General features: G+C 42.6%; 1 protein-coding gene across 1 annotated transcript; it reads right to left on the bottom strand.

The window, feature by feature from the left end:
• Nucleotides 1-1,148: 1,148 nt before the first annotated feature.
• kcnk10b (potassium channel, subfamily K, member 10b) lies at nt 1,149-19,921 on the bottom strand (the record flags this gene model as incomplete). The annotated part of the gene is made up of 7 exons (XM_079174102.1): nt 1,149-1,841; nt 3,008-3,150; nt 3,249-3,441; nt 3,634-3,794; nt 4,493-4,610; nt 16,215-16,630; nt 19,867-19,921. 7 exons carry the CDS (start codon nt 19,919-19,921, stop codon nt 1,149-1,151), a joined length of 1,779 nt encoding a protein of 592 aa, XP_079030228.1.
• Between the last annotated feature and the right edge of the window lie 1,574 nt (nt 19,922-21,495).

Genomic DNA, 21,495 nt, shown 5'->3' with positions numbered 1-21,495 from the left:
AGTTGAAATGTGTCAACCTCTAGGAACTACAGGACGATTGAAGCCACAATGTTTGACCGTGTTTCAGAAAAGAAATACAAAAAAATAAACATTACATGTTTAGTTCATACGTTACAGTTCAATGGAAAATTGAACTTAAGTGCTTGGCTGATATAAAAAGGAGTAAACACGGATGCAAACATGCTTGATGAGTACAAAATCAACAGCATCACATTCATTAATTAAAAAGTCTGAAGACATCTGTGATAAAAGTGAATGTCATTTACAAAAAAGTGTTTTCAACATGGCTGACAATCTGTTGGCCAAAGGTGATTAAATGTGTCTGTCAGGTGAAGCTCGGTGTTCGTCCACAATGGTGGCAATCATTACTGAAATACATCTTTTTTTACAAAATGTGAAAGAAAGCAGTACATTTCATTTAATTTAAACAAAAATAATCATTATTACTGCTGTCATTTCAAGCTTTCAAGTAAGTCAATTAACTGCTATGGTTTTGTTTTAATAACCATGCACAATGTAGGTGATAGTTTTGTTTTTATGAGCTCTTAGTATGTAGCAGAGTTTTAACCCTTAGGCTGCATTTTCAAAGTCACATACCAGGAGTAATTGTACATGTCAGCCAAGTGTTGGTTTTGTCTATCGATCCAGCGGGGAAAAAAACCTCCCACCCTTCATTCATTTAACGTTCTAGTCCTTTGGTAGCTGAGCTATAAATAGCCACCACAGTATGAGATGACAAAGCGGAGAGCCATAATGTTTCTGAAGATGGATGACCTGAAGCTAGCTCTCTGCATGTCCTGCCCACATTGATAGAAAATAAGATTCAACATTAACAGATAGCCGTTGCCCAAATGTCTCTTAAGCGTCAAGAGTCGAGGCTGAAAAGACAACAAAGCTGAAAAGATAGCTCCTGTGGAGAGGAAATTTCTTAAGTTGCCCATCCTACAGTAACATCCTATATGAGGTATTTTAACTGCAGCCTCTTCTGTCTCTTCAATTTTTTGGCAACACATTTTCTTTCCATGGCTATGGCGTGATGACTGAATTTCCTGGGAGCAGTTCCAATCTAAGCATAGGAAACAGAAAGGCACATTTACTGACATCTCAAAGGTCCATGCACTCTTGTTCTATGTCTCAGTCTTTATCTTTCACTCTGTTTCTCTCTCTTTCTCTGAGGCACTCTTCCATTCAATGCTTAGTCGTTCGCTATCTTTGGCCTGCACTGGTGTGAACTCGTTCAACTTGCTGCGCTCCATTGCGTTTTGTGACAGGTTTGTCATACTGGTGTTTCCCTCTTTTCTTTCTCCGTTTTCCTCATCTGGCTCCCCATCTTCTTCTTCTTCCGTCCTCTCCTCACCCAGCATGGCACAGCCATTGTTTACACATATACTAGCCCGTCGCACATCTTCATTATTGTTCCTCCGCTGCTCACGGTTCTTGTTGCGTCTGGCCAGCTTGGTGAGGGATCCGCAGCGCAGGTTGAAGAGATTATCCTCAGAGGAAGACGCCGTTTGTGGCGTTTGCTCACTCCCTTGATGGTCGTATGGCTCACAGGCCCCCTTCAGCCTCAGGTTGTTGAGCTTGGTGTCGATACTCTCCTGGGAGGAAGTCTTAAAGCGGCCGGCATCCAAGCTGGCGAACAAGGCCCGCTTCTCTGGAGACAGCATGTCCAGGGAGTGAGCTCGCTGCTCCAGGCCGAGCTGTCGGCGCTCCATGCTGCGGATGGTGGCAGCCCGCTGGAGCTTGTCATGGATCTCAACACTCAGGCGCCGCCGCGTTTCACGGAACTCCGCTCGAACATTTGCCTTCCATTCAACTGCATGAGCTTTAATCTCCCCAACCTGTGACAGCAGGAGTAAGAGAAGGATCAGGAACAGATCTTGAAAGCACATGGGGTCATAATCTGCAGCTGCAAAGACATTGGCTTTGTTTCCATTCAATTGTAAAAGCTAATTTTAAGCCACTTTTTTTGAAATGTCGCAGAAAAAAGAAATTCAAATCAGGAGCATTTCCATCAACTGGTTTGGCTCAAAATAACTCTGCAAAGTAGTTGGGTGAGAAGATAGCGCTATAGGCTTGCATGGCTGTCAACTGCCAGTAAGCAGAGTAGAAGAAGTAGGAAACAAGACAAGTCTGCGTGGCCATCTACGAGCTTTTAGTGCTAATTTAGTCCTAATTGTTCTTTTATGTCCGCTGGTATTAGTCTTGTTTCGTGTTGTCTGGAGACGAAGACAAGCATTCGCAAGTAATGGGAATATCAGTCATGTGGGTTTAATGTTCCATATCTTATTTAGTGCATCAATCCTTTTTTGACAAAGGCAAAAGGTTTTGTTTTTTATTTTTGCCGTTTCCATACAGCCTTTCGAATGTGATACTTCAAAATGTGCAACACAATATGTGAATAGAAACTTGTGTCCTTGTTCTTGAAGACCCTGAAAACCAATATCTCAGTCACCTTCTTAGTATAAGTGATGGGGTCTTAAATAATAACAAAATCTGGGAACAGTTTGGGTTATTTCACACGTTAGATTTCTGGTTTTCTCACTGGTTTGAAGTGGCCAGGGATCAGTTTGATAAAGGTGACGTCACATACTTGTGTGCACCATGCAGTCTTCAGCAACATTTGAATCAACGTCCATCAAATGTGATCAAAACACAACCACACAGTCCTCATGGACTAAATCCAAACGTTAACTTTGATTGCTGCTTATTTGATCATGAATACATGATGCTAAACAGAAATACTAAACCAAGTTTTCAGGGACTTCAAAATCAACAAAAAATATGTGATTGAAGCTTTTGACAAAAGCTATCTTGTTTATCCAAGCCCTGTACATATTTTCCTCTTCTGTGTCTTCTGTCTGGACACAGAACATTTTGGCAAAATGTAAGCAGCAATTCATAGCCAAATAAGAGAGCAGACGCAGAGGAGGCAGTAACTCAGGGGACGCTTCAATTTTCTGCCTCTCTAATTTAATACTGAGCAGTGTAATTGAAGGAACTTCACCTCTTCTTTGGTCTTTTTAGACAGTACTCGAAGCCAGTCTCCAATCATGCTGAGGACGGCCGCAAAGTACGCCAAACCCACCAAGATCCAGAACCACACCAGAGGCTTGTACCACTTCATATAGTCGATCCTGCTATCACCACCTGCAGGGGAAGGAAAAGTACCAAAAATAAGACGAGATAGTTCGACAAAACAGTAATCTACATCATGACAGAAACAGCAGTCCCTCGCATAGATCTACCTGCCACATAGTCTCCTATTCCCACTGTGGTGAGTGTTATCACAACAAAGTAGATGGCCTCCAGTGTGGTCCAGCCCTCAATGTGTTTAAAGATGACAGCAGGGATGGTGACAAAAACAATGCAGCCAGCCAGAATGAACAGGATGGTGGACGTCACTCTGATCTTAGTCTGGCTGATCTGTTTGTGTTTTTGCTGAGAAAACCAAACAGGAGATGATATTAGAACAATGCAAGCAACGGTTTAAAAGAAAAGATCTAAGCGGGATAGTGTACCCAAAAGAACTAATACCAGACTCTCAATGAAACAAATCTGAAAGGGGTAAACATATCATTGAAAAAATATGAATAAAAGAGAATTAGAAAGTAGCTGAGACTTGCAACTCACCCTGAATATCTTCTCGACCCTCAAGATGCTTTTCACAAAGATGGTGCCCAGCTGGTCCCCAATCCCCGCCAACAAGAAGCCAAAGAGAGGGATGCCAAATATGGCATAAAGGATGCAAAAGATTTTCCCGCCCTCCGTGCTTGGAGCTATGTTTCCATAACCTGTCACAAACAAGGAAAACATGAGGAAGAGCAGAGGAGAAGAAAACTGTGAAGAAACATGGCAGAGAAGACGTGCTGAAGAGGAGGCGGAGGAGGATGAGGAGTGTTAAGAGTAAGATGACAATCAAGACTTTCTTATGCAACATAATCAATTGAAGCCAATATGTTATGCTTCTTAGTTCCTGTTGCAGGAATCTGCAGCAAGTAAGCTCCTATAGAGACAATAATTAGGTTCCCCTTGGAGAAAATTGCATTAATTATGGCCCTACAGTGACAAGGATACAATGAAGAGTCCTCGGAGAAAAAACGGTTATGTAACTATATATAACATATATATATATATATATATATATATATGTATATATACATATACATATATATACACATATGAGTTGAATTTTTATTATTTCTTCAATTATTTCACAAATTGATGGTTCATTTATATCTATTACATGGTTTATATATTTAATTACTGATATGATAATTTTTTTATTTATTTGAAATTGAACACGTTTCTGGCCACGTGGGTAATCCTTGTGCAGTTTGTGATAATTTACCATTTTAGTGTTTTTTGCCATCGACATTACACTACAGGCTAATGAGTCGGTCACACGTCTGTGATAATACCTTATGCAACATAACAATTGCATATTCAACTGGTACAAGGGCATTAAAGAGTGGATTATTTAAAAGTGTACCTATGGTTGTGATGACAGTTCCAGCGAAGAAGAAGGCACTGCCCAGGTCCCAGTAACTGGAATTGTATGATGTGTCTCCAATAGGACTCACTCCAGCACTCACAGCATCTATGGAATGCTGGAAAGAGAAACATGTATAAATTACAATATCAATGGGGGAGGGACATATAAATTAGATTAATCCTACACCCGTGTCACAGAACTAGATTACAAGTAGAGCCAAGTGGATGCGGTCACAATTGATTAGATCTGTCCCATATAATTACATTTTGCATATGCACACATATTTCCCAGCCCTAGATAACCAGAGTAGTCTTCTCAACCTTTTGGCTTGTGACCCCTTAATTAAAATAAAGTTTCTAGATACACATGTCAGAGGGCAGAGGGTTGTGACCAGTTCAACTATAAATGGATTTTCCTGGCTTTATCTTGTGATTCACGAGAAAAAAGTACATTTTGCAGCATAAATGTGTTTTCTTGCTACCCCTCAGTCCAAACCCACATGTTGGCAACCACTGTCCTCGAGTATGATCTTTTGTATTTGATTATGAAAATATCCGCTGTCTGAAATAAAAAAATATGTGGAAGAAGCTTTAGTGTTCTGCAATACACCGTCACAGTTTGATTATGTGCACAAAAAAGATGAACCACTTTAATGTGATCCTATAAACACACTCCTCCGGCGGACATGCAGTAGGTACAGTATATGCACGAACATCTAGCACGAGATGTGTTCACATTATTCAGTGGCTTGCTCTCCACTTGGAGCCGTTTCTCCACTTTGCATGTCTTTACACTTCACCCTGACTAAATCTACATAGACTTTCACTTGCAGCAGAGAGCCCTTTATCGCTCTTTTCGTCTGTGTCAGCCTTTTTCTTTAGTCCATAAGCTTTTTTTTTATCCAGAGCTTTTCAAGGGAAAACACTAAGAAGCCACAATGCGCTGCGTTTTACTGCATCATTGTTCTCAATGATCTCCTTCTGAGCTCCATAATGTAGCAATGAAAAGTTAATCTACTATCGTGTGTTCTTGCTGAACTCCCTGTTTATGGGCATTTTATCTTCGTGGAAAAGAATAGTTAGAATTTTACCTCTGGGCTCAAATAAACATCCCTTCTGCTGAAATGAAAGTGAGGGATGCCTTTGGGAAATAGCTTCGGTGCATTTACCAACATTCCTGGTCTTCATTTTCATTCAGGGCAACCCCCCCAATATATCCCTGCAAGCTGTTAGTGAGATGAACGTCCATCTAATAAAATATGTATCAACTCTCGTGACATACATTTCAAATACTCTTAATCGTGCATGTGCTTTCCTCACCTCCGTCAGTTCAGCCTCCCTAATCTAAAATTAGCCAATTACAGTAATGCTTTTCCACAGGTTTTAGTAGATTCAGCTACTTTGTGGGGTAATATCAAAGCGGTTATTATATCATAAACCCCAAATAGCCTAAATCTGGAGTCAAGGGAGAGCTAAAAATAGCCTCATAATGCATCTGAATACTTCATGTGAAGGTCTATTTCTGTCTCTCCTCTTTTTCACAGCCAAGTTCACACTGCATTAGAGATGTCGAAAGTCCTCCTCCACAGGCACTGACTTTGATTTGTGTTTCAGAGTGTTAATTAGGACGACAAATGGTGTTTTCGTTTCACAGGGGCTCTCCTCCTTGCCAAGCCTGTACGGTAAATATAACTCTCCTCTGTGCTTTTGATTGCACAGAAGAATAAGCACACAGACATATGTCTGTTTTCATATTCTACACTTCAGGATCAATAGAGAGCAGCTAACTCTCTACAGATCTTTATCCTCTCAGTGTCTTTCTGCCCCACAGCAGGTGACGGCAGTGATCCAGCCAGCATGGTGCCAAGCACTCTCCTCTGCAGCACACTCACCACCACTAATGTCTATAGCTTTGCCCGAACCACCTTGAAGCATTAAAGCCGCACAAATGACTGCCAAATAGGATGATTCTGGTCCATCACAGATAAGGCTGATTTGAATTGATCAGCAATGTTTGTGAAGTGAGCAGAAGAAAAACTAAATCAGACTTTGATTCACTGATAATGTACTCAGATCTTTTACTTCAGTGAAAGTAGAATTATCCCAGTCAACTACATAAAGTCTTACTTAAGGACAAGAAGCACAGAAGCATTACCAGAAAACTCACCTCATTTGAACTACTTCATATATTGTTAGGGTCTATTTGTATGTAAAACCCATAGTCAAATAAATGTAGTGGAGTAAAAAAAAAGCTCTGAAATGTAGTGGAGGAATGTTAGCATAAAATGGAAAACAAGTACTTTAAATTCTCAGTTAAATGAGTAAATGCACTACATTACACTCTACACATGTTGTGGTAAGCCATTTGAAGACATAATGGTCTATAATGTACACCTGTCCGTACATTTTTGGTGCACATTGTGAAGACCTCTGAGGAGCTAAATCCACATTACTCACCACATTAGGACATTGGTTGCGTGGCCTGACGTGGATTTACTGCAGGTAGCTCAGCGTTTGTAAAAGTATATTTCTAGATAAGTGACTCATAAATAAATGAGGCTTGACTGGTGTCAATAACAGCGCGGCTTCACATTGCGCCAAAGTGTGAGTCATCCCCGAGGGCGAAGGAAAAGCCAATTAGGTCTGCTGCTTTTGTGGGCGCGCAGTGGGTAGGTGGGCAGCACAGATACTGAAGCAGACACAAGGAGGTCAACAGACGTGCATGGACCCACGTACACATCGTCAACACGCCGTGTAGCAAAACTTTACTATATATCGTTTTCTGCCACTTCACGCACGCACACGCTGTACACACACACACACATGCTTCCCAAAGTTGCCTTTTTTTTTGTCAACTCCTCCGCCGAAACAGTTCGACAGTGAGTCACCACTGCTGTGTCGCCACAGAGGATCTTTGTCTGAGTGACAGGCTTGACACAGCACGAACAGACCGATAACAGAACATACCAACAAAACAGACCAGACAGACTATTTGATGGAGTACTTGTGAAGAAGGATGTCCTTTTCTTGAGGCCATTTGTTAGTTTGAGTTTCACACATGGCATGATAACCGTTACATTTTTTTTCAAATAGTTTGACATTTTGGGAAATGCACTTTCTTGCAAAGAGAGAATACAAATTTCAAGCCTGTACGGTAAATATGAAGCAACATTCAGTAGCTAGTTAGCTTAGCATAGCACAAAGACTGGAAACGGAGGGAAACAGCTCGCCTACCTCTGTCATAACAAAATATGCCTACCAGCACCTCTAAAGCTTTTAAACCCTTGTATATCATGAGTTTAATCTGTACACAAACATAAATGTAAAAATGACAAGTTGGGGTTTAACAGGAGGTTAAGTCACTGTTCCCAGCTCGAAAACAGTCTGGCACATGTCACAACCCGGCTCTTAGGCCATGACAAATATGGACAAGACACAGGTGGTGGTGGTAAATTAACGTATTTATTGTTAACAAAATAGAAAGTAATTACCTTTGTGAAGTGTGTCGGTCAGTATATCAGTAGTGTGAGCATGGATGTGTGTGGGATGAAGTGTGGGGTGTTGTCAGCAAAACCAAAGAAGACCAAACCAAAGTATAATCGGCAGCCACTGGCAGAGATCACTCCAAGTATGTCAGAGCACGACCAGGGCAGAGCAACACTGGAGCAGGGCTTTTATGCTCCAGAACCAGGTGCTCTGCATCAGGCAATCAGCCACGATGTTAGAGGCGGGGTCGTCACACCCCCCCCCTTAAAGTCGGTGTCCCCAGGGGATCACCGGCATGCCAGCCAGCCCACAGAGCAGAACTAAACCCAACAAAAAAAAAACAGCACAACCTACGGCCATTGTACACACTACCCTTCCTCTAGCTCCCCACCCAATCATCTGCAACCTCGAATAGAACAATACAACATGAAGTTGGAATGTCACACTGGTGACTAGCCAATATATAGGTGAGAGACCAAGCAATTTGCCCAATTTACAACGTGCTTCCAAATTACCCCAAACGCCCACCTTAGAGACCACGATCAGGCTCTGCACGTTGGTCACACAACTTCTCCATCTCACTCCGAGACACAGACGACCCCCCCCGTGCCATACTTCCAGCCACCAACAAAATACGTCCAAAACCATTCACGTAGTCAACTGTGAGACTCACTGGCAACTCAGTACCAACACAACCACCTTTCAGCCCTGCCAAGAGACCCCACACAGAATGTCCAAAGATCAACACCTTTGGGCTGACGCCTGTACCCTCATGTACGCCCTCCCTCGCAGCCAACATCAACCATGGAAGCCCCTTTACTACCTCACTGTGTGACAGTGACACAGGAAGTTCAGACAGAGGTGGGACCCCCAAAACTATCCCAACCGTGTCGTCAGATGACACATCAGGGTCCGATTTGCCCATAGCACGTGCACCTTCGCAGGATGCAAAGACCTCTGGCAGCACTCTGGAGCTCTCGTCAGACACAAAAACAATTGGACAACATGTGATCACTGGTTCCGGAGGAGTGTCAGTCCACACTCTACTACCCGCCAAGCCGTTGCCCAAAATAAAGTGTATACCTTCGATCGGTAATGCCGGACGCACCCCAACAGCCACCTCACCCTTAACCAGCTCACAGTCAAGCACCATCTTATGCAAAGGAACAGGGAGAACCTCCAATCCCATCCCACGACTGAGAACACAGTCACCAGTATCCTCAGACAAAGGCAAAACAGAGCCCAAAATGTAGGAATCATAGGCACCGGTATCCCTCAAGATTGTAACCGGGACCTTCACCTCACTTCCTACCAGTGACACAAATCCACCGCGTACGAAAGGAGCATAGGCTGCCAAAACATCCTGGCCACAAGAGTGAGATTGAAGCCCATCAGCAACACCGCCGTTGTCTTTAACCGTAGCGACACAAGCAGCCGGCCAAACCTTAGTTCTCCCGCCGTTCGTTTTAGCCTGTAACACCGGACAATCCGCCTTCCAATGTCCTTCCTCCCGACAATAGTTACAAGTATCACTATTGTCAAAGTTGACACCCGTTTTAAGATCCGATCCAAAAAATCCAACCGTCTTTGACCGCATCTCACGCGAACCTGCGTCAAAACCACTCCCCCGCACACCAAAACCACCGCGAGCCACAGGACACTCTCTGAAGCTGCTCTTATGAAGCAACACGTGCTCATCAGCCGTCACAGCCGCCTCAGCAGCGGTCGTGATCTCCCGTTCAATGATATATGTTGCAATACGATCTGGAAGACCACTTTTAAACTGCTCCAAAACCATCAAATCACACAAATCGTCAAAAGTCGTCACACCAAGTGCAGTTACCCATCGCTTAAAGTGCGTCGATAGGTCCCTTACCAGCTCTACATAGGTGCGACCACATTTCTTCTCAGAAGACCTAAAACGCTGGCGATACGCTTCTGGCACCAGCTCATACACCTTAAGCACAGCACTCTTTACTTTAGAATAGCTAGAGCTATCCTCCAGACTCAAAGAAGAATACGCTTCCTGTGCTTTCCCTGAGAGGACACACTGAAGCATAAGCGCACAGTCCGCATCGTGCCAGTTCCTAGCCTGAGCTACCCGTTCAAACAACAAAAAAAAGGTGTCCGGATCCCTCTCATTAAACGGCGGTAACCAGCGCAAATTACTAACGTCAAAGCGGTCCCCAGCAGACCTGGACACCCGCTCGCCCAGACCCTCACCGGACAACAAGCCATCTCTGACCAGAGACAAACGATATTTCTCCAGCTCTATCTTCGCCGTCTCTGATTCCTGGCGGATTTTCTCCAATTCTATCTGTTTTTTGACTTCCAATTCATGTCTCACTCTGTCATGTTCCAGCTCAGAGTCACGTTTAATTTTGTCATGTTCCATCTGCAACATCAGAATCTCCTTCTGTTGCTCAAACGATAGCCCAAGAGTCTGAAATGATAGAGCAGAAGGAATCGGAGACGGCTCTTGTTTACCCCCAGACATAATTCCTATCTCTGCCAACTTAGACGATATAGCATATCTAATGTTCTCCTTGATACGCTTATCTCCTACAACCACCACCGAATAATGCTCTGCAATCAAGAGCAACTGCTCTTTCGTGCATGTATCCAGGGACTCCTGAGACGGAGCGGCAATGAACGCCTCCACCACAGACATTTCCACTATTCAGAACGACGACGACACAACGAGCAAAACTACGTTTCTGCACACAGCCGAACCAGATAGATGCCACAGCGCTTGCCCTTGTACGCAATGAGGAGCAATCCTCACCTCGGTTTGGAGTCCCCCAGCTATCTAAAGATCAACCCAGGTAACTAAGCTCCTCCCTAGTCTTCATGCAGCTACTTGTGGTGGGTATTTATGCACTGAAGACCGCTGGTTTAGCAGAGCGACTAGCAAGCTAGCAACTCTCCTGAAACCACGGCCATGCTCCCAAGCAAGCTTCAACCACGTTCGCCACAGCACTACCCCAAACCAGCTCAACGAACCCAAAGGGGAACGTCGCTACAGCCTACAAGGGAAATCTCCGCACCACCTTGACAGAAAACGCACAGAGCAACCCGCAGGAGTCATCTGGCCCGCTGCAGCACAAACACAACCACGAACCTCCTCTCTTCACGAAGTCCGGGCAAAACAGACTACAAAACAAATCCCATGCGGAAAACACGCAACTCACCCCGTAGGTCTATCCCCAAACCGCTGTCCGATCCCTCAAATCGATCCCTCCACGAGCAGCTCCACTCCACCGCCCAGCTGACCTAAACGCTAAGCCCCAGCACAAGACGGGAAAAAAGACGGACGAGCCCCCAATTTGTCACAACCCGGCTCTTAGGCCATGACAAATATGGACAAGACACAGGTGGTGGTGGTAAATTAACGTATTTATTGTTAACAAAATAGAAAGTAATTACCTTTGTGAAGTGTGTCGGTCAGTATATCAGTAGTGTGAGCATGGATGTGTGTGGGATGAAGTGTGGGGTGTTGTCAGCAAAACCAAAGAAGACCAAACCAAAGTATAATCGGCAGCCACTGGCAGAGATCACTCCAAGTATGTCAGAGCACGACCAGGGCAGAGCAACACTGGAGCAGGGCTTTTATGCTCCAGAACCAGGTGCTCTGCATCAGGCAATCAGCCACGATGTTAGAGGCGGGGTCGTCACACACATAAACCTGGACAACTTTTTATAGGTGCCAGTTGGCAGATTTTTTGCATTTGGACAGAGCCAGGCTAGCTGTTTACTTGTGCTTCCAGTCCTTGTGCTAAGCTAAGCAGCTGGCGGTAGCTTTACATTCTGTATAGACATTAAATTGGCATTGATGCTCTCATCTAACTCTTTGCAGAAAAGTGTATATCTCAACATGACAAACTGTTTTTTTTAAATTATTTGTCAGATGAAATATTGTAAATTTGTTCTGGCAAAACGTGGTGAGACACGCCATCATACGTTATGTCTTGTGTCTGAATCCGATCATTTGTGCGGGAGACAGTCTTGTCTATGATTCAGCTGCTGCTACTAGTCTCTGCTGCTTCGAGCAGCAGGAGGTCTGTGACTACTGGCCTGTGCAATGAATAATTGATTCCCCCAGGACCACAGGCACACCATGCTAAAGGTTTTATTTCCACTCGTCTCCTTAGGAAATACTGTTATTGATTTTTTTTTTTTACAAACTCATGATAGCACTTTTGTGGTTCAAAGGTGGGCGCTGCAAGGGAAAAAGAAGAAGAAGAAATGATGCTTCTCTGAGAAAGTATAATGGAACAAACGTGGGTGTGGAGAAGGTGAGAGAGGCAATCCAATATTCACTGGAGCGGTGTTGAAGAAGCTACCGTCGAATGGAGCCATTCTAACTGAAAGTGGAGCGCACTATGCCATGGGTCGGTTCTCTCTTTGGGGTTATTTCAAGCTCAAGATAATAGGAGGAGTCCACTGTGGCACGCGAATCTTGTATTTACTATTCTCAAACTACAAAAACATGGAAAGCACTTAATTCCAAAAAGGCTGTTTTTGCTCTCTTCTCTTCTGCAAGATCTGCCGTATTACCATATGTTTTCTGCAAGATACTGCTAATTGGGTACCACAGTTGGTAAAAGGGATTTGCCCTTTGATCTTTGTGTTGCAAACCAGTTACTCTCCAAAGAAAATAACAGATATTGTTGCAGAATACACCTCTCTTTTCTTCAAACATCTTCTGCAAAGGAGTGTTTGACTGATCTCGGTCCTGCTTTCTTCTATCACGCATTCCCTCACAAATCAAACTTTCCGCTCAGCAAACTGCACGCCGGCACATCTCAAATTATTTTCCAACCCCGCTTGCAGTTGCACATGTCAGAGCGACGTAGTGACCTTAAATCTCCACCTATAATTCTATGTGTGATATCAGAGGAGCCGCATTCCCTGTGTGACAAAGCAGCTGACACCATAAAAAGACATGCGCAGTGAAGTCATGATGGGATGGGAATAATTTCTCACGATCTGCTTGTTATCAGGTATTGGTTGAGAATAAATGCTTCTCATGCCATGTTGGTAGCATGTGAAACAACAACAGCATGCTTCAGGTCAGCTTGAATTAACCACAGTTTAAGGGTTGTCAGTCGTGTTTTTTGCTGAGATTGAAATTAATCATTCTTATTTATAAATGCAATATTTCATTTTTTGATCAGACGAAGTATCAGGGTCTTTCAGCTGCTGAAATAGTCCTTGATCTTTCAAACCTCTGAGTTTGAGTAAATTTCTTGTAAAAATAGAAGATACAAAACATAAGAACACAGAAGCTTGTCTTCAAACGTTTCTTACATTAAAGACAACAGTGCTCTTGTGGCCGGGAGCAAGTTTCCTTATTTAAAACGTGTGGGTGTTGTTAAAGCCTCCCTCTGGAATTCCATGTAATACATGTATTATGCAGGGTACAAGGCATTCAGATATATTTCTAAATAAAGAGACCAATGAAAAACTAAGGGGTTGTTTTGACTGACTGGGATTTGTTTTTTAATGATTGTGGTGGTGATCTTAATTTCCTGAACGATGCGACAACCTCTTATGTTTCATACTGTGAGGACACTGTCACTCCCACCAAACAAATAACTCTTCATCCAAACAACAAGAAATAGATCACCAAAGACATGTAAATCTGCCTGGTTCAGAAGAAGGAGACAAGCTCATTGTGAAGGAATTAAGAGACAGTTCAGACTGAAGGCCAAGTTGGCCAAAAGGCGAGGTGGAGTGGAAACTAATGTCTGGAAATGCAAAGGAGGCATGACAGGGGTTAAACATTATGATGGGTGGAGCTCCCAACACTGCCCACAAGGCAAGATGTGCGGCAAAGGATTCAAGTCTGACTCTTTTAGACACCTGGACTCCCCACACCCTCAGATTGTATTCATGGCTTTGTCCTCTGCTTGTAATACACACAAACACCCTATTGCACCGCCTAGTGGAGCTTCAGGTCAACCCGGCACTGTTTTTTTGGATTAAGACTTTTTGACAGGACAGGCAACAGCAGGCGCTTGTAAATAGTAGTTGATTTTAAGGGCTGTGTTTTATCCCTTATTCTTTTCTCTGTTTACACTACCAACATCTCCTGCTCCAGTGAAGGAAAGCACGCCCATGACATGGCACTACTGGCCCACCCGACCGGCACCAATGCTCTGTCTGAATACCATCAGGCAGACATTTCAGGAAAGCTCCCTCGAGCGCAACGTCACCGAGGCAAGGGAGCTGTGCTGTGGGAGCCGAGAGAAACCAGACTCACAACAACAACCTCTTTTCCAACCCCTCGGTATCGAAGGCCAGCTGCTACAACAAGTAGCATCATTTCAATACCTTGGGACGGAGAGAACACCTCCTTCTCCTTTTCCCAGGACACCGACTCAGTGTAGAAAGCCCAGCAGTGTCTCCACCTGCTGCGAAAACTAAGGATTGTGGCAGTAAGGTCATTTTAACCCTTGTTTACAGGACACTAATTGAATCCATTCAATCTATCCATCCTTTCATTCATCCATCCATCCAAAACAACAATCATGCTATTGTAATACATAATGTAGGTTTGCATATGAATTGAAGACACAATTCCCAATTCTCCACTCTGCAGCTGTGATAGAGCTTAAAAGGGTCACGCTGACTGATCTTTTTCTTTAAGGATAAACATCAAGGCAGGTCTTTGCCCTTTTCCTCCAATATTACTTTACCGTCCTGTTATGTAACATAAAACCGCGTGTGCTAGTATGTACTGTACAGTGTGTTTGCCAGCATATGTCAAGTGTCACTGAGAATTATGGGCATCTCTGTGGTGACCCTGAAGGTATTAATGTGCTTCCTGCTGAAGGACTGACCTGCCTCTAAGTCTGCTCTTGACATTTACCCATCAACTGTCCTCATCCAGGGTGGGAGAGAGTAGTATCTTAAGATAGTGCTTTAGTCACTATACACAAATTATATATAATGTCTATAAATCAGCATTATTAGTGCAATGACAACAGTCTTTTAGTGAAGAAGTTCTGACTGAGTTCACTGTAACCCCTAAAACTAGAAGAAAATAAAGAAGTACAATACAACAATCCAGAGTACTGGGGGCTGACAATCATTTTTAAAGTTTGCAACAGACTTGAAAACTGAAAGCAACAGGTAGGCTACAACCACTCCTCTGTAACAAACGTAGAACTGAGGTGTTTCAGTTCAGTTCCAGTTTTTCACGCTTACATAATCTGAAGCCATAAATATATATTTTTGAGGAAACTAGTCACCAACCAGGTTCTTTCTTGACCTTTTAGGCCTTGGTCTCGATTCAAAGGTCGACTTACTAGCTTTTTCTCAGCTTCCAACTGCATGTCATAATCTTCCTTAATGAATGGAACAGACACAGGTGTCATCGTCAGTGCTTATTGCCACGTGGCTGACGTTCCACACTACGGTGATGTGATGAACATTCGCTAATGAAGACCATGAGCTAGTAAGGGAAGCTTTAAACCTGCAATAACTGATTTGTGCAATAACCACTTGTGGGCAGCAGAAACACGTTGTGAACACTACATTGACATAGCAGTTAAAGAGTAACATTATTATTCATTTGAACAATTGTATTCCAATTGATATTTCATAAATTGTTGTTATGAAAATATAAATTAAAGCCGATTCAAGTCAAGATAGTTTATCATAGATAGATTAGAAATAATCTTTGAAATCAAAACTGTTCTAAATGAGTCCGCTAAAGAGTCCAAATGCTTCACTCTGCATTTGTTATGTATTAGAACAAACTTGACAGATGTTGTTGCATAGCAGGTTTTATGTGGACGTGAGCTAGTATTCTGTAAAATTCTGCAGCAGTCGATGAAGGCTTCATTTGCTGAAGGACAATCTGGACATAGAAAGAAGTAGCATTCAAGCTTTTGAAGATCATGTGACAAGCTAATGAAACCAGAATGAATTGAGAACCTCTAATTACCCCTGATCGCTATCACCAGCTAGAAAACTGCTGCTACAAAGGGTAATTTATCTGACTTTCTACTTTGTATCTACCGATCAAATTGAATGACACTCAGAATTATTATTTATCATATCATTTTCATTAATTTCATCTTATCTTCCTATCCTGTTGTACAAATGCAATGTACTATTCCAGGGATGTCTGAGCAGCTGGACGGAGAAGGGTCTGTTAAATGAGAATACCATGTCTCACTTCACCTAAAAACTCCAAAAGCTAATCTCCACCTGCAATCACTCACCTTGATGAGTGCCTCCAGCTCATCAGGAGTAACACAGTGGTGTCTCTTCAAGAACAAAGCCTTCTCCAGAGTGATACTGTTCTTCTGGTTGCTCTCAAACGGCTGCTCCAGTGCCCTGAATGCCAGACCTCCGCAAACCAGGTAGAGAACGACCACGATGAACACCGCCAGCACCGTCTTCCACTTCATCACTGAGTGGAGCGCTGCGGCCACGCCGTCACAGCTGGCGTCCATGCTGGCCACCACGCTGGCAGAGCGGGAGGAGATGGACAGGCGTGGCAGTGGACAATGACCATTGGCCTTGGGGTCGCAGCCCATGGGGTTCTGCATGGTGGCCACACTGGCCTGGACTAGACTCGACTTCGCCATGCCAGACTGGACCTTTTTGGGAGGGACCAAGTTGGTCTGGACCGCCACTAGGAAAGAGTCAGAGGAAAAGGAAAACTATATTAATTGATGTTTTGTTTAGCTTGGTGTTGGAGGATACCAAGACAGAAACAGCAATTCTGGATCTTTTGGAGTGATTCTAATGATTTTCAGTAAGTGAAAATTAACAGACCGTTCTTGGCTGCAGGCCCTGAATCTGTTACAGACTGGATATGAAAAATGTGTGAAGAAAAGTGTTGAGTGTTGGGAAAAATTGTTCTGAGATGTTGTTCTGTCGGCAGTCTTTGGGGCTTTTTAAGTGAGTCTGAAATTATTACACAATGTTTATGTGTTATTTATCCTTATATGTTTGTCAAATAATTTGTGCAAGAACTAGAAAAACGAATGCATGGAATGAGTTTAACTACAGTGTTTTCTGCCCCCATTTAAGTTTTCATTTAGCTTGCATGTTAAATACAGTGACAGCAAAGGGACACTCGTTAATGAAAGATTAACAACAAAAAAGTACAACTATACAACTTTTCTATGTTACGAACCCAAATCATTAGGCACTGAGGTGTCAAATTGGATTGCCTAACTCTGTACCTGAGGAAGAGCTCAAGATGTTGTATGAATAATTTAAAAGGGCGTCCTTGGAAATCACAGCACTGGTTTGGACTCAGCACCTGCCAGTACATCTGTCTTGCACACTGAACACTAAGGACATTAACTCGAGCTCGCTACAGCCATTGAAAACCTACAGCCGCCTGCAAGAAGCATTAGAAAGTGATTTCCTTCTATTACTCTGAGCTACTAAAGAGCTCTTCTCAAAGCCGACACTCAAAGCTATCAGCTATAAAGCATGTTATCTGGCCTACAGCTGTGTCAATGCTGCCATCTCAACATCTTCACATGCTGAGAAGTGTTGGGTTCTAGCTATAATTCCTGTTAAATTAAGCCTCATTGTAATGAATTAAAAACCTGAAAAAACATGAATACGGGTGAATAATAAAATGACTGTACGTATATTACATGGATGTACATGGATGTACCCTTCCAGTATTGCTTGGTAGGGGTGAAAATTGAGTTATCCTTTTACTGATAAGCAGTTCCGTTTTTCTAATAGAGGAGCAATAAGTGCCACTTTCAGTCATTGGCTTCTGGATTGGTTTTAAAATAAATACACGGGTGCTAAAGCAGGTCAACAAAGTGGCAAGCAGCCAAATCTAGATTCCTTTAATGTGTATAAAGCATTGTATGAGCTATTCAGAGCTTCGGCCTTCACCCCTGATGCCCCCTTCTCTCAGACTGGAGAGCTTGGCGTGCCTCAGAGCCATGGGTGGAGCCTGTTGTTTACCATGATGCAACTCTCGTATAGGAATACAAAATGGATATGTTCTCGAGAGGCTCACTTTTGTTTATTGGGATAGGATCACTTATGGGAAATGCTCAGTAAATTGTAAGCACATGTCCCACCCTGATGAGTCAAGGGCATCCAGGAAGTGTTTCATTGTCTGATCCAAGAGCTATAAATCTTGTTAATGCCTGAGTGAGAAACACGAGTGAATTAATAACAGCAAAGTGACGACAACAGCCCAGGAAGGTGCAAAACTGCCACTTTCAATTCATGGTACATTACTTTAAGTGTGGTGGCTGGCTAATTTTAGAGCATGGGATGAATTTGAAAATTCAGAGATGAAGCAGCAGAAAGAATATAACCATACATCAATATCACCGTCTGTATTTGGTGCAGTCATGTTGACGGATGCAGTTGAACATTTACTGATAAATTAATTGCAAATTGAACCAAGTCCATAAGTCTTACATTAATTGCCTTTCATGTCATCTTGTGCGTGAGGGAAATTGAATAAATCTTCTCTGTGCAGCTGGGCAGCTGCACATATACACTGTGAGATAGTTCAGAAAGATGGATTTCATTGACTGCAGTACAGCTACGTGCAAAGAACTACAAGTCTTACAATCATAAATAAAAGAATATACGAGTATATCCAAGTTTCAAACCATAGGCAAAATCAAAATTGTGATGAAAATAATTTGCTTTGCATTTCATATTTTTGAGGCTGTGTGGCATTCATTTAAAATCCTTTTCCGACTGCTGAATTTGCTTCATATTGATTTTTGCAAATTAAATAAGGCCTGAGTGGAAAGCAGTGCTTTCTATCTGATAGTATCTGATATGCTCCCTCTCTCTCTCTCTCTCTCTCAGCCCTCCCTCTCTGTTTACAGCATGTGCCACCGGAGACTCAGGTCCATAAAAGAATGGAAACCAAATATGTGGATGCTAATGACGATTTAGATGACGGTAATTAAATGTTGCATTAAGCATTTACAACACTATTTAGTGGGCACAGTTGTGGTGTAGCCTACTGGAAACACTCAGTTTGTCAATATTTCAGCATGTCCGCTGCATATTGTGTGTATAAAGCATTGTTTACCCACTGATAAACAAAATACAAAACTATACGTAATGATAAACATGAGGGCAGATTTTGGTTTGGCTCAGGTCGGCTCTTGGGCCCTACGGTACTAGACAGATTGTAGGTATTTCAATCACCAGCTGAGACTCAAAATCAAGTGTCAAGCTAGCCTGAATCACACATAAAGGCCCCACACTTCCGGAAAAGACTAATTTCAAAATAAAACGTTTAACGAGGACGTTTTAAGTAGACTGTCGAGTTATCTCACAGCAAATTTAACAATTAATTGACATAAAAATGAAACACGTAAAAAAGACCCATATTTTGTAATATTAGGGAGCACAGCTGAAGGGTCATAGCCTATTTGCTGTGTAATTAATTACGTATAATAAACCACCGTGAGTGACCAGCTACGTCTCCTAAAAAAAACCGTGCCTGGCAGTCCCAATCTCTGGGCAACAACTTTACGTGCTTTTATTTTAGACATATTTCCCGGTATCGGCCTGGTTGTTCCTGCCAACTTGGAGTGGTTGAAGCTCTGCTTCCAGCAGCGTTGCTCTGCACAACAGAGTACACAGAGAATGGAGAATAAAGAAATAACCTCCAACCGCTTTGTCTCGTTTTTGCAGAATAGAAACATAGAATAAGAGTAAACACAGTCAAATGAACAAAATAATGAATCAAAAAATGTGCAAAACTGAGCCTGGGAATAATGCAGCATCTTGTAATTTATTGTGCCTCATGTAGACTACATCCATGAGCTGGTGCTGAGATTAGGAGTAGTCCATTAAATGACATAGCCTATCCAAAGTTATCAGACAATATATAAGAAAGCAGTATTCACCAACCTTGTTCGGGGTCCCAGTTAACTTGTTTCCGTGGGTTTTCTATTGGAAATTTCATCTTTATTTTCGTTCTCAATCAAATTGTAAGGCAATTTTGTTCAATCCAATATTAAAAATAAAGAAAATTAACCAATCCTCCCACAGCTTCTTGACAACATGTTATCGTGGATGTGGGCGTATATTGCACGGAGGAATAAACGCATCGCAGAACCGCATTGTCTGCCTCTGCTGTCCCCCCTCCTTTTTTTCTCCACCTCGCTTGGACGCGCGGTGTTTGTCTTAAAGATACTCGTGAGACATTTCACTGTCGCACCGCTCGGAGGACCAACCCTCATCACGTCTCATATCTAAACGCACACACAAAACACCGGTGGTCCGGTCCACAAACACCAGCCCGTGCATCCAAAAAATAAGCAACTTTACCCATGCGTTACGCCGGCAGCAAGAACAACGGGGAAGGATGCTCTCCTCCCTTTCATTCCCCAAAGCGCTCCACTCCACCTGCATTTTACTGGAACTATATGGGGGGGGATTTTCCTCTAGCTATGCATCATCCATTTTTATAATCCGTTTTTGAATACTCACTCTTTTATGTATCCCCCAAAACAGGATTATCCTCTCATCGTTTAGCAACCGGCGACGGAGCACATGGCGCAGGGCGTCAAGTGAGAGTTGTAGGGAACGCCAAATCAGCAGCAGACTTAAACTATGACATCATGCACATGTAACAGTGCATTATGTATGAACTTCTATAGCTATGAACAAGTCACCCCCTCCATCCCGTCAGACCCCCTGTACTGAGTCACATGATGAGACTGACCATTTTGGGAAGCAAATTATAAACAGCTACATATTGTTTTCAGGATATATACAGTTTGGAGTTACACTGTAGGCTTGTTTGCCTTTAATATAACTCAAAACTTGATTTCTGATTTGATCATGAAGCCAAAACGTCCTACAGGTGTTTTCAAGTTTAGATTTAAGTATTATTTGAAGAACCATGCTATTGTTTTGCATGTTTTTGTCTATTTCAACCAGTAGTTTATACATTTTATTGAATGCATTTTCTACCCGACTCTGCAGGCAGCCATTGGTTTCTATTTATTTGTGTGGATTCGAAACATGCTTGAGAACTGCTTTTGTCAGAGTTGTGTTATTGTAGCTGTAATACAAGTATAAAGGGATAGCAGCGATGTTATGTGATGTAAAGAAGACACTCGGCATACAGAACAATTACAGGGGACATGTATCCAGGAGGGTACATGTGGCGTTAAACTAAACCTGAATAGGTCTTTTTTTTACTACAGACAGCTTTAAACAGGTGTGGCTGATAACATTAATTTGTCCTACTGCATTGCATTGCTGTAATTGCTGCAATGGAGCCACAATTAATGTTATTTGTTCCACCTGTGCTTTTATGACAAGCTGTGAAAAATCTCCTTCAACATTTATTCATAGTAAAATGGCATGAAATTGCTTTGGAGAAAAGGTGTACAGTTTTTAAACTGTAATTTGGTGTCAATTTGACATACACTGAAGCTAAAGATTTTCTCAGTTCATCATAATCAAAAATAGGCTATAGTCCTGTTTTACTCCTGCATATACAAGGATAAGCTCACTGGGGTCTACAGG

This window comes from Pholis gunnellus (assembly GCF_910591455.1).
Source record: "Pholis gunnellus genome assembly, chromosome: 15".
In the NCBI taxonomy this organism is placed as follows: Eukaryota; Metazoa; Chordata; class Actinopteri; order Perciformes; family Pholidae; genus Pholis; species Pholis gunnellus.
The sequence above is the reverse complement of the archived record's forward strand: the minus strand, read 5'-3'. Positions and strand labels throughout refer to the sequence as shown.